This window comes from Haemaphysalis longicornis, unplaced genomic scaffold (genome assembly GCF_048455015.1).
Source record: "Haemaphysalis longicornis isolate Haplotype H1 unplaced genomic scaffold, Haemaphysalis longicornis Haplotype H1 scaffold_1, whole genome shotgun sequence".
NCBI lineage: Eukaryota > Metazoa > Arthropoda > Arachnida > Ixodida > Ixodidae > Haemaphysalis > Haemaphysalis longicornis.
The window spans coordinates 363,086,753-363,101,118 of NW_027526203.1; the positions used below are offsets into that span (position 1 = coordinate 363,086,753).

Here is a 14,366-nt window from a genome sequence, read left to right on the forward strand (position 1 = left end):
CTCGTTAACGTTCTCATTCTACAACCTTGCAAAACGCTTTCAGATGGGACGGATTATTTTCACCCCGCTGTCCTCCATCCTTTATTGTCAGCATAGGCTTACGTACTCCCTTACCCAGAGATGCCCACGTTGTCGCAGTCAGTCTAAAAGGAGGAGGGCTTTTTCACGCCTTTTCTTCGGGTCTCTTCCGTAAATAATGTAATTTTTTATCATTGTGGTCTTTTTTTTTGTGCTAGTTTACTGTCTTCATCTACTTATTTAAGCTGAATCGACTGAGACTCAGTCCTACATGCGAAGCCCGAATTGTCCATATCTTCTTCAAATCTCTCTAAGGAATTTTTACCGTGTGAAGAATACCAGTGAATAATATTTTCCGCCGGTCAAGCTGTGGATGAGTGCATTTGGCTGGGATTTTTTGTAGAAAACCTTCTCTTGCCTTGTGTCCAACATGCACATGAAGTGACCTTCTGTCCCTCTGTTTCGTCCTCAGCTGCGCGCATCTATAACCCGAATGAATCACCGCCGACAGAGCGGCACAAGCCCGCAGTACACCAATCTTCCCCAAGCTGAGCCTGCACGTCGAAGGGTCATCGTGGTGCTCGCTGTCGGGTAAGCACAAGATCGTCAGTGCAAAGCGGCAAGTAGCTATGGCCATGTATCGAAATTGGTGCCACGAAAGCTGACCAGCTTTTCTGCGCGCTGGTTCCGGAGCGCCAGTGGAGTAGAGCTTGCTGCAGGTGCTGATTAAATGGCTGATACCGAATGGGGAATGCATGGGATCCCGCGCCTCGAAACGGACAGTCGCGGGTGGTGGCGTTCCTAAAGTCTGTGACACGATTACGCTCCTTCTTCTCATTGCAGTCAGTGGCGGAGGACTATGATTCTTGAAAAAAAGCGGTCTTTCATGAATATGCCATGACCTCTCGTCATATTGCATGTTGTCCCCAATTTATTCTGGAGGGGAATTATCTCGCTATGTTTTTTTCCCAGTGCCGTATGAATAAGTGTGGGGATCGTGTTTATACTAATTGACTATTAACTCAGCCGTGTTCATGACGCCGTTGGTTAGACTTTAGCGTGACGGAAGCCTTGCGGTGTGCGGAAAAGGGTTTCGCAAGGCACCGAGCGATGCCATTGTACGCAGGGTGCTGTCGGGTGGGGTGTCGCTGGCGCAAGTGTACCTGGCCTCGAGCCTGGCCGGCAACGCGTACCTGCACCTTCTGCTCATGTCGTGCGCCGAGCTGTCGGCGTGCGTGGCGCCACTGGCCCTGGTCAAACGCACCGGCTGCGGGCCGGTCGTATTCTGCGGTTGCGTGGCTGGGGGTGTCGCCTGCCTCCTGCACCTCGCCCTGACCGGTGGGGCGCTTCCTCGAGCTCCGCCCAAATATTTGAGAGCGTGGCTCAACGAAGGCCAAACTTACGCACACTCGTGAGATCAACCTTAGAAAGGAAGGAAAACGGCCTTTTCCCACTTTTATGTGCCTACATACACCAGACTATTGTCTGTCTAGTCAGGCCCGGAGTGGCGTGAGATTACAGAAAAGTCGTTGCCCGTACTACGTTTAGAATCAACGAGATCTGTCCCTGTTTTCCTTGCTCTGTATAACATGACCGATGTGCGCGTTAATTATTTTGCAGAAGGCCATAACTAATAATTTTGTCACACCCAAAGTTTCTTGTAGAAAAATTCATGCGGTCGACATTGAAGTCTAATAGGTTCTGCACTGGTGGCACCGCGAGCAGCGAAGGACAGATGCAAAGCACACACACGGGTCGGTACGTTTGTTTTTTGTTGCCTGTGTACGTCTTGTGTCTGTCTGCCTTCTGTTTGCCCTCCTATCACTCAAGAATTTTATGACTCGCCCAAACAACCACACTTTTCTGTATTTTAAACCTAGAGTGCCGGGATACGAGATTGACCAGCTCACATTCAGTTTTTATCCTTCAAAAAGTACAGCGAATCGGGCTTGCACTAGGTTCAGACCAAAATTGCGTGCGTCTATCGGGTCGCGTCGACAAATAATCGCATGGGCTCGCTCCAGAGAAATGGCCTGTAGCTCTAAATCTAATGCAGGCATCTGAGAAAAAAATACCCTAAAATTGGCCGCTAAGACGACTCTATCATTACGCAGAGTATCATTTTCTCGTCGTAATTAGTTAGTTGTTTATTGACGTGGTACAATTTACAAAATTCCCGTCGGCTGTCAATACAAGGCCCCCCCAACGGAGGGAGTGTAGTTATAGAAAACGACTGCACCTGTTGTTTCATCAAAACCACCCAGAAATAAATTATATGACAATACAGTAATTAATTCTAAGGAAGTTATTAGTCCGCGTCTTTATTCGATCGATATACTAATTAAGTCACCATACATAACATAATATAGGCATCCGCCAGTACAGTTTCGCTGGTCTTCCATCTTCACAATAGTGGAAGGGCTAAAAATTTTGTACAATTCTTCGACAAGGCTTCCTCAGCCGGAGCTCTTTCGGACGCGGACAGCAAGCGGCAGGTGCAAGCGCTGAGCGGTGGGGTTGTTCCCGCACTGATATGCCTGGGCCCGGGGCGTCCAGGGCACCCTTGCCTGAGCCTGTGCCTGCTGGCGGTGGCCAAGGCATCGGTGAGCAGCTCGCTGGCCGTGCTGCCGGCCTGGCTGCTCGAGAATTCCCCTTGCTCCGCCCACCAGCTGCTGACACACCTGGCGCAGGCCGCGGAGTTGGCCGCCTTCCCCATCGTGCCGCTCGTCTTCCCCGCGGTGAGAGCGCCCTCCAAGTGAGGCCTTGGTAGGCGCAGGCATCAGCGGCATCCAGTTGGGATAGCCGCTATTCGATGCAGTCTACGCGAACTTGTCGTGCGGGCAACACGCGGTGCCAGATCTAGATTCTGTTTGTGGCCGCACCTTAAGTTTCATGTCCATCCGTTCATCCATCCGTTTATCAATCCGGCTATAGATAACCACGTGAAAGGTGAAGAGGGAATGGCTTTACTAAAAGTACCGTACTTACCCGATTCTAACGCGCACTTTTTTTCCGGAAAAATAGGTCGAAAAATCGCATGCGCGTTAGAATCGGATACGAAACCGAAACTGCCGAAACAGTGGAAATTTCGTCCCACCCATCGCCGTCGCCATCTCAAGATGGCGCCAAAGCTTTTAGTTTTTCGGACGCAAGAAGCGCCTAGGCTTTTCTATCGGCGTTCACACAAATCCTCAAATCGTTCCACTTGCGCGCTTGATAACAGCAATGGCAGCAGCGGCTCTCTCGCGTTGAAAACGAGCGGTCGGCTGAAGCGTGCGCCTCTGGAGAAGCTCGCAGGATGGGCGTGCGAGGCGTTGGCTACGGTCCCATCGACCATGGTTGAACGTTCGTTCAGGAGTGTGGCATCGCGAACGCGCTTGACGGCACCGAGGACGAGATGTTGTGGTCAGCGGAGAGCGACGAGGAGTGAGATGAGATAGATTACTTCGGGAAATAAATAGCCCGTTTCTCTCACATTCGTTTTTCTTGCTCACAAAGTTCCGTGCGCGTTACAATCGGAGGTGCAAGTTTTTTCGGCTTTTTTTGCCAGGAAAATCGGGTGCGCGTTAGAATCGGGGGCGCGTTAGAATCGGGTAATTACGGTACCCTGCTTCTACTGAGGAGCCTAAAATAGCGCCTTACCGTCAACCATCTCCCCGACCACTGATGTCGTTTCAGCGAGAGTTCGAATGCTATCGCTTTTAGAGCAGTTGCTGGGTTGGTGAAAGGCGCGGCTTGTAGTTTGAACAGCCGAGCTGTTCCAGCTCTTGGTTGCGCCGTCAATGAACATGTAAAATATCGAGAAAATGCCGAGCGTACGTGAGCGTGCGTCTCTTGGTGTTCCTTGTAACATGCTACACACCCACGTGGGGGATTGGCCAGGAATCGGACGTAAGGACGGCTAATGCGACAGCTACACAAAACTGTAAATTAGAAACTGAGGCATTTCAATGAAGAAAGAGTACATAATCACACGTGAGAATTGGTTGCGGCGTCAATGAACAGAAGCGCGAGCCACCTGTCGCCTCCTCCTGACGTCACATGCCACACTAATATTGCCGAGACTTCGCTAATTGTTACCGCCGTCAAGCGGACCTCACTTTTTAAAATGCGAGTGGCTTGACCTGCTTATCTGTGTGGGCTTCTTCTTCCTTCTGGTTCTTCTACGCGCAGCTTCGCTTTTAAAGAAGCTCTTTCAACATGGAAACGCCCCTTTCTTGTGACATTTGGCGGCGGTAGAACTTTCTCCGATGCTGTGCCGTGCACATGAGGGATGGGGCGACCAAAGACGATCCGGATGCCCCAAGAAGAAGACGACGATGATATATACGAGGACTGAAGCGGGAACTAGACAGCTAAAACACTTATATACTTTACTTTGCGTTTTATTTGGTCGCCTGCTGATGAGTGCCACATATATACACAGGGTAAACGGTTCTCAGTTACTTATAGAGCGCTCCTCGAGTTTAGCTTAGTGAGACGAACACAGCTCTGCTGTGACATCAGGCTTGCACCGTTGTGCTAGCTGGCTTGTTTTTTTCCTTACGGAAGTGAAAAACAGGAACACTCTTCTACACAATATTGTGCGTTTCACATTGATTCCAAGCTTTCAATTATACTGCTTCTACACATAACCAAAAGCTACATTGGCAAAATGTATAAAATTCACAAAACGTAAGAAAATGTCCTGAAGCTAGAGCGAAGGGAGTCTGCAAATGACACAAACCGGGGAGTTGCGTTCCGATGAACCAGGACAACGACGGAATTGCTGAGGAGCAGCGAATGTAAGTTCCGAAAAGTATATACATTTGAGGCGGAAGTAAGGCAACCAATGTCAAAAAGAATATTGCGTAGTTGCGAGCACAGAAAGTACGTTACCCTAAAATAGTCGCTGATTTTTGTCTGTCTCGTCTTGTTAGCAGTTGAGCACGAGGATGTGGGTTCGATTCCTGGCCACGGCAGCTGCTTTTCTGATGGAGGCGAAAAGCAAAAACGCCCGTGTGTACGAGATTTCGGCGCACGTTAAAGATCCCCTGGGGGTCAAAATTAATCCGGAGCCCTCCACTACGGCGCGACTCATCGCCTGCGTTGCGACGGCGTATTAAACCCTACAACCAACCAAATCAACTTTGTTAGCAGTTCCTTCAAAACTCTGTTCTCGAAGCTAAATGGCCACATAATCATGATATATATGCACTAGAGTGACTCACTTCGAATCAACGTTTTGGGCACATGCCTGGTGGCCCTGCTTTTTCTAGAAGTATTGCTTGTCGCCGTTCCTGTTATCGTTCCTTCTATATTTGTTGCATGGAGTGGGCTATCGTTGAAGAGAATCTGGAGAGACGGCAGGAACATGTGCTTCGTAGATCATGCGTTCTGTTTACCGAGCAAACACACTTACAGTATAAAATACAGCCACAGTGTCATTTCAGCCTCCGTTTAAGAAAGAAGGATCACCTGAAATCGCAAATGAAGAAACGAATATGGGGCGATCTGGTGGAGGTTTGTTCTGCGTGCAGAAGCACTCCTCATTTTGTTCATGTCTGTCACTAAGCGGGCCCAAATAGATCGTGCTTGTTCTCTATAACGTGTGTACATCACAGTATTTAACTCCTGCATCTATCGCCCTGTCCACCGCTCGGCGCAGCGCTTCTTGCTTCTCTTGCGCCGTTGCTGATCATGGAGGCTGTGCACATTCATACACGCTAACACCCGCCCACCGAACCACGCACCAGACTTCCTCCGCTCCCCCCTCCCCCCCTTACCTCCTTACCTCTTCCCCCGCAGAGGTGCGGCACGGGCTGTGAATGAAACCGCCATCCTTGCTTGCTGTGTCTTTCACTCAAACCTACGGCTTAGAAAGCCCAGCGCCTTGCTATAATCACCTGCATTCAGCGAGTTCAGCCTCTCTTTTCCTTCTTACCGTTTATTCTAATGGCATTGGCGCAGGCTTCAGTTACTTCAGGTACGCTAACAAATTGCTTGTGGCTGACCCTCGTATAGTGCATGCGCACTAAAGGATAGAAATATTGCGTTGTGTATCAATTCACACATAGTTGAGCTTGTGTTTTTTATGCACCAGAAAACCATTGTGTGAGGAACAAAAGCCTGCTGCTCTCTTGCTCTCACCCTTTCTCTGATAATGTAATCCGTGGCAGCTAGATAGCGCAGAAATCGAACCTCCCTCGTATTCTGAGCGTTCGCAGTGCCGAGTCTGCCTGTTCTGCGCTCGCCACCAATTAGGCTGCCACTTTGTTTTTTGGCTGCAAAGTTACACTTTCAGCCCCCTTTATCCGCTTTGCGAAGGACTCGTTATGTTTAACGGAAATATTTTTACATCGCCTTAATAGAAAACCAAGCAACTCGATGGCAGTTCTTCTGTTCCAGCGGAGATTGAGCTCAAGCGATTTCCGTTCTACTGAGATTTCCAATTTCGATTATTTCGGAGAAACAGGCTCGACGCCTTTATTGTATACCATCATTGTAAAAATTTATTGGCTTCAATTTTTTACATGAGTTTTGCAGTATTATGTTCACTATCACGAAACAACGCAATTGGAGTGGGTAGAGCCAATTAGTTGTGGAGAAAACAGGTTTCATGACCTGTTCTTCGTGTTCTGCTGATCTAACTCAAGAAAAGTTGAGCACCGCGATTTAAAGCTTTCGTGGATGCAAAAGTATAGGGCATTTTTTTCTAGGGGGATTTTCTATTTATCGAATCTTTTGACCAACACCGAAATATTTTATTACAGTCATTTCCATCTTTAGCGTCTTCGTTATCATGAACTTCAAATGTAATTAAATTTTCGCAACTTAGCAAGTAGTGAGATAAGCAGCAGTAGAAGCATCATACTTAACTGTAATGATGAAAGCAGCGTAAGTAAGTAGAGTAACATACCTGAATGAATTAGTGTAAATAGCCGCGAAGCCAGCGCATATACAGAGCTCTGGTTGATGCTGTACGTGTGCTGGCATCAACTGTTCGCGTTAAGGCATTTCGCGTTAAGGCATACGTAGCACCCTATGGAGCGTCTGCGCTTACTCCAAGGTGTACGGTCTCGGTAAATTTCTGACCAAAGTATTTTTAGGCAGACCGTTTGTTTCACACCACAAGAGCTCGAAGTCGATGTTAAATATGAATATTGTTCACCTGAACCACTAAAGTGGGCGCTATTTCGGCTCTGAACACAATGACGCGAAGTGACTGTGGGTGTAATGTGCAGGACAGCCCGCAGCTGACGCTGGTCGTGCTGAGTGCAGCCCTGGCCTGCAGCAGCGTTCTCACCGCGCTGGCGTGTGACACAAGACGCGTGTGGGGCCTCTGGTGCTGGCGGCGGCCCGACGGACTCTGGGGAGCGTGGTCGTGGCAGGGCAACAGGTGCTCACTCTGCATTCGTCAGGGCTGCTCATAAAGACGCTTTCTTGGAAATCCAAAGCCCCTCCTGGGACCATTCAGAGCACATGTTTCACATAGCGAAGGGCGCGTATGCTTTGGCTGTTGCTCGTTACCAGCTCTCCTCGCGATGTGCCCGCTATACCAGCATATGCAAAACTGCCCTTTCTCTTCCCAGCCACACGGAGGAAAGAAAGCACTAAGGGTGGATGTTCGTACCTATCGTAATTTGCGAAAATAAAGTAGATGTCCCCTGGCCACAGTTTTTCAACGGCCAGCATGAAGCCCCCCTTTCAGAGGCAGTAAACTTGTATTTGGACTATGTGGACGTAGAGGGAGGTCGGAAAGAAACAGAAACAAAAGTTGGAAGTCGTAGATGTTAGAAATTGGCCTGGCCAAAACAGTTAGAGCATTCAAAGTTTTTTTCGCTGCATTAACACCTAACGCATATCCTACACAAGATGTACACTGCGGCGTAACTCACAATAAGGCCGGTTCCTTATCCACCACTGGCGTTTTAGAATTTTTCCCTCTTAGTGGGCGGCACAGCTGATCAGCTCCGGCTTCTCCTCTAAAGGTATACGTGGTGGAGGTGGCCCGGTTAACTGGTACTTGAAAAAACCTCCTATCAGGCGGGTGCACAAACATCAGCACCAAAGGCTCTCCTGAATAAAGTTTACTGCTCTTCCTAATGAAAATAGTGCTATTAGAGATGATCAGTGCTATACAGAAGCGCGCATATTGAGCTCATCCTTTTTCCATAGATCCTCAGAGTTGTTTATATCTGTAAAGAACCCAAATCTGCGATATTTGAGGCGGTCTTTTGTGATTATATTTCTGAAATATTCATTTTGTTCCTATGAATATAATAACTGGTGGCCTTGCCATGCGTCGACGGCAGTTTTTTTAGACCTTCAAACCAAAAATTGCCAACGTTAAAAGGAGCGTGAAAATGTACCCCAAAATGCGGTTCGCAGCATTTAAATTCGGTAATACTTTTCTCATGGACATATTCTCTGCTATTGAACCCGATTAGTAAGACGAAACTTCAGTTATTTGTTACATTGTTCCTTGTTTCCATATTACAATTGTGTCGTTGGAAACCCACGAAGCATTACCATATATTTCATAATTCTGGCGTCTTTCTGCGGTGACTCGTTATTGAAAGTGTCCAATCAGTGACCTTTTTGCATAACTCTGCCCTATTTTTTACTCTCTTTCCCTAGTTACACTGAACACAAACATCCCCTCTCGCCGTCTTCTCCAGTAATTCCACATTCTGACGAAGCACCATGGTTCTTTTTCCCTTTTTTCACAATAATTTTTCTTTCCACCTATCTCTCCGTGTTGTATCGCACAACTTCTAGTTTTTTCCCTCTCATTTATTATATGTAGCGCAAATTTAGTTTTCTTGCCATAATTTTCAGGGACTTGAAATGTCGGAGCATTGCCTGGGAGTTCAAGTACCCTCAAGTTCCATCTCCAATTCCAAGGTACGTCATTAGAAAGGAGGCCTATATTATTTGATGAATGAGCGTTCCCTGTGCCGGAGCTCTCAAGTTACACATTTTGAGACATATAATCATCTACATTCTGTAAAGTTATAAATGTTGGTCGTAATTTCGGTTTTTTCGGGGTATTTGCAAACCTATGCTTGTCTCCGACGGAACTCCGTATGGAATTGTTCGTTAGATGTTCTCAAGACATAAAGGCTTATGATTTTTCCGCACTCAACATTTCCCTGAAGCCTTTCCACATAAAATCCCTTTTTCAAACATTGCGACTCTGTACGTGTTCCGCGTAAGTCTATTTGTTATTTACATTAACGCTTTTAACGCCATAGCAGTACAATGTTCATTGAGCGGTTTTCTGTGGGCACTAGGTGTGGCCCTCAGCCGTAGTTCTCTGCCGTGCTTATCAGCCGTGTAAATGAAGCGTCTGCGGAAAGACATTACCACCGCCAACGGGGAGCGACGACGTCGGCAGCCGAAGCGAGCGCCCGCCTGAAGTTGGAATCGGACGCAGCGATAACTGGAGTGTGGAAAGGAGGGGACTTGCTGATAGGCTAGCCGACGATGGTACTGCGGCGGAGAGGCAAGATAGGATACGCGATTGCAGCAAGCGCCGCGCCTGCGCAGTGAAGTTCGTTCTTCCCCCAGCAGGTGCTTGCGCCATGAGTCATTGTTTTCGTGTACATAGGCGTATAGGCATGTTTGGCGCGTATAGGCATGTTTGGCGCCATTTCACACATCAAGGTGGTTAGGGGCGTTATTCTTCGTGGGAAAGATCGCGTGCTCGTCGCAGCCTCTGTTCATAAACTTCCATTTAGGGAAGCGTCACCGCCCGACCTGAGTTATCAACAGCCACTTTTATGGAGTGCCCAGCCAGCGACCCCCACAAAAAGAGGCATCTAAGGTAACGGCGGGATAAGAAAAGTCGCGACAAAGTAAAGGTAGGGCATGGATGGTGAATGTCACAGCTCCGTTCCAAAACGCTCCCTCGACGATCAAGTAACGCGATCGCGTCTCACACCTCATGACCTAAACGTACTCGTCCTCCGAATTTTTTTCTTTCCATGACCGTTGTGCACGTTTTACGGAGCTGTAAAAATGCGGGTATAAATGCGTATAAATAAGAAAAAGGCACATTTACTATCGAAATTAACTTGCCAACTCAGTGAAAGGCTGGGAAAAAATATTTCACTCAGTGAGTTTATTAGATACTGAAAGAAACATTCCATAGCGTAACTAGAGCGTGCTTCCCGTCTGTTCTTTTATTTTGCGCCTTTTCTAGCGGCACTATAAATAATATTTTAGATGAGCGAAGCTACCATTTAATTCAAAGGAAACACACGAGGCTGCTCGTTTTGTATGCACACATAATTGTTACCGATTACTGTCGATAGAAATGCCGAGGAGAATGTTTACGTTAACGTATCAAAAGCGGAGCGTGAGTGGTCATGCTGGTATGATGTTCTTTCATGCGGACCCAAGTCTTTCACAAGGCTCCCAATAGATGCATCGATTTCAGTGACCTGAAAACCTTAGGTTCCTGTGAATTTCTTTGTTTAGGCTTGTGATATTTCTTCTTTGTCCCCCTTTAAGCGCTGTTTTTTGTCATATCCCAGATAAGCCACTTCGAGATGATCGTGACCGGCTCCCCTTGAGGAATGTTCTTGCCGAGGGAGGCAATCAGTGATGAAAAGTAGGCAGTAAATAACTTGACGTTTCTCTGCTACGCTTTTCCGGGTTTTGAAGAATTCATTCCCAGTGCCCTGAAGCGTTCGGGCTGTCGCGGCATAATAGTTACAGGAAGTCGTCTTACCTTCGTATCGTTTTCGAAAAAAAACAAACCAGAATGCGTAGGACGGGAATCCGTTTCTTGCTGCGGGGTCTTAATGCTACCGGTCTGAGTGAGCTGGAAGCTACGCAGTAAGTTTATGTTTTTTAATTTTGCAAAATGTTTCTTCAAGCCCGAAAATTGACTCTTGAACGGGTAAAATCAGCCATGTTACCGAAAAGAATGTCTGCCACGATTCTAGTTGGTGGCTTGAACTGGCTTGCATTGGAATGAAGGCCGAACGACCTTCATTCCAATGCAGCAATATATTTACATTAGCCAGCGGTTTTACAGTGGGACAAATTTATCGCATGGATGGGCACAAATAGTGATGAGGGTGCACTACAAGCCGTAATTCTGCAAAGAGTGGCTTATCCCATACAGCAGGCTTGTTCCCAATCCACATGGTTTGTTAGAGGCACTCCAGATGAGTGCGCAGCGTTGGTTAGACAATGATAACGCCGCACATATCGCGTCTACACAAAGATTATCACTCAGGTGAGAAAATGTGGAATTAAAAAACCTACAGCGATGCTCAAGTACTCTAATGTTAGCCTCTAGTCGATGGGCTCGCGTTTTGGCCAGCCTAGGGCCATACCCGGCAGCTTACTTCACGCGTAACAGTTCACACGCACTTTATTATTAGAAGGAACCACAGACATGGGAAGAAAGCTTTCGCCCCCAACACGTGTTCGCTTTCTGTGAAGCTTCATCCCTGCTAGCACTTCCCCAAACGCTCTTTCCGGCCCGGTCACACCGTGACCAACTTTCGGTCACTGCGAGTTTTCCCCATCTGGACTACAAGGGCAATTCTGCTTTCTGTAGCGGAACACTATATTCTTTCGATCCATACTTGTGTTTCAATGGTGCTTGAGAGTGAGCGGCAACGACCTAATTAATTGCGGCATCTTTTTCTCTTCTCCCAGCTTGCTCAAGAGACAAGAAGAATTGAAGCACGACGGCCACTGCAACAGGCACCGCTGCAAAGCGGAGGTGATCCGAGTGACGGTTGTCTGAAGGTTCATTACCCAAGACCAAGTGTCCATCGCTGGCGAAAGGTTCGCAAAATTAAACAATACTTGCATGTACACGTTTGCGGAGATGCAGTAGGATTGCAAGTTAGAGTATACTAGTTCATATTACGAAGCGAAAAAAAAAAGGGAAACCGACGAACAGAACAAAAAACGCGCTAACGGTGGGCCAAAGCGCTTTGAGTTCATATTAACAAACATTTATTGCTATGAAATATGTTTCTCTTGTTTCCTTTCACTTGTCTACGCACGGCTGTGAAAAAACAAGGCACGGCTCTCTTTCAAGCACAGGGCACATTTACACTAATAGACATGCGGAAATACACGCTTCACATCCAAAAGTATTTCTTGCATGGCACATTAAGCTCCGGCAATAGGCTATAAATTGCATTTTTAAAACGAAAGTTTTATTGAGCTCCTGCAATAAGATAGAAATTGCATTTTTAAAGCGAAAGTTTTATTGAGATCCTGGAATAACATAAAAATTGCATTTTTAAAGCGAAAGTTTTATTGAGCTCCTGCAATAAGATAGAAATTGCATTTCTAAAGCGAAAGTTTTATTGAGCTCCTGCAATAAGATAGAAATTGCATTTTTTTATTGAGCTCCTGCAATAAGATGGAAATTGCATTTCTAAAGCGAAAGTTTTATTGAGCTCCTGCAATAAGATAGAAATTGCATTTCTAAAGCGAAAGTTTTATTGAGCTCCTGCAATAGGATGGAAATTGCATTTTTAAAGCGAAAGTTTTATTAGTGGGACCGATGGCATTCTGTAAAAAAGATGTATTTACCCATAGACCGGTCGGTCGACCGAAAAGCTCTAATAAGATTTCTGTACAACTCTGTTACATTGTGTCAAAACGGTTTCTTGAAAATCCCCCCAAAAAGGAACGGTTCTAGATAAGACAAACACACGCATCGATCACGAAGGAGTACAATAGTATACCTTTATTTCATAAACCGCGTATTGGTGTATACATTTGGATCGTTGGTGGATGCGTTTACTTAGTGCGCGAAAAATCGGCGCATGAACTCGTTCTTTGTTTGCGATTTGGGTCTTTGAAGGTTTTATTTCAGGTCGCGAGGGTGACTTACATGCAGTGAATATGTGAGTACATAAAAAAACCGGTTTGGTGCACTTAAAGACCCCAGGCACTTTATATGATCCATGAGATCTCACCTGTGGCGCGCTTCGTAGACAAGCCCCAGCTTCGAGTCTTTCGATGCGCTCAACAACGAATTTAATTTTTGGAGACTCAACGTTTCTGCCCTTTCAATAAACAGCGGCACTGCGCCTCCTTCCCGCACATTGATTTTTCAAGAGCGATGAGCCCCTGACCTATAGTTATAGTACATGGGATACGTTCTGTAGCCTGATTTATTGCCCTATCTTTGTTTGCTTTGTTTATGGCGCCAGCTGGTTGTGCCTTAATACATTCTTCCACCTTTCCCAACATTTCAACGGCCATACTATACCGGGCTTTTCGACCTGAGTTTTGGATGTAGCTTCGGTTTGCTAACATTTTTCTTGAACCGTTTTTTTTAAAGTTGGCTACACGAGTACTCAGCCGGTTTTTGCAAGTAATCTCTGAATCAACTTCAAAAGAAGTTTAACCAGCAAATCTAAACTTGCCTAAGCGTTCCGTATCCCTTTTCATATCTTACCTTCCAGAATCTGCCATTATAAACATAATGTCTAAGTTAACACCAAATAATCTAGCAAAAATTGTATCCCCTTGTCTAGCCCCTTTTCGTAATGCGACTTCTAGTGCTAAGTTTATTCTAAAATTCATGTCTTCTTTCTCCTGCATATGTACCATCATGTATTACATACATCGTCTCAACTATTCTTGCCTCAACAAAACTTTCATGACGGATCGTATTACCTCTGAATCAAAATATTTTTCATAATCGACAAAAGATTTGCATAAAGCTTGTGGCATTGCCATATTTTTGTAAGTTAGTTGACTAAACCAATGACGTCTATTGTTCGACAGTCCTTCCAAAAACCAGGCTCTTTTCTGCGTTCATTTTAATTAAGCGTTGGAACAGCTACCCTCGCAACTTGTGTTATACTTTGAAATCCGTTCATAAAAAACGTGACTACGACGTAACGTGACGGTGTTTTCCAAAATTCGCACACTAGAAAAACATTACGCCGCTGCTCTGTGATTGCCCGCTTTTTTTTGGACGTCAACCGTACGCGCTTCTACCTCCTTCGTGCACGTGCAGTTTTCTCTCATCAGCGGTGATCGAGCTAATTTTCCTTAGTGACGATTCCTCTGCCTGTCCGGGCTGCTCACTGGCTAATCGGTTTCGTTTCGAGCACTGCATGGCTCGACGCACTCCGCACGCGTTACCGTTCGTTGTTTTACCGAGCCTTTAGTGCAGCGAGGGATCCTGCGATGGATAACTTGAAAGAAACACACACAGCGCGCAAAACAACAGGACGAAAGACGGAGGGATGTACAACACAAGCGCTGACTCTCAACTAGTTTTTATTAGAAACCCAAAAATATATACACCCAAGTGTGCACATGCGCAGAGGAACAACATACTATTAAAGAGACATATCACACCGTAATAC

The 14,366-nt window shown here is 46.3% G+C and overlaps 1 protein-coding gene across 1 annotated transcript in view; it reads left to right on the forward strand.

Moving 5' to 3' along the window:
- The window catches only part of LOC144170919 (beta-alanine transporter-like), a 42,202-nt gene that overhangs the window by 9,609 nt on the left and 18,227 nt on the right, over positions 1 to 14,366 (forward strand). The window contains exons 5-10 of the mRNA XM_077700922.1: positions 491 to 609; positions 1,145 to 1,356; positions 2,575 to 2,756; positions 7,242 to 7,396; positions 8,839 to 8,904; positions 11,677 to 11,808. Coding sequence (XP_077557048.1) covers positions 491 to 609; positions 1,145 to 1,356; positions 2,575 to 2,756; positions 7,242 to 7,396; positions 8,839 to 8,904; positions 11,677 to 11,767 — 825 coding nt within the window. The 3' untranslated portion in view covers positions 11,768 to 11,808. The remainder of the gene's footprint in view (positions 1 to 490; positions 610 to 1,144; positions 1,357 to 2,574; positions 2,757 to 7,241; positions 7,397 to 8,838; positions 8,905 to 11,676; positions 11,809 to 14,366) is intronic.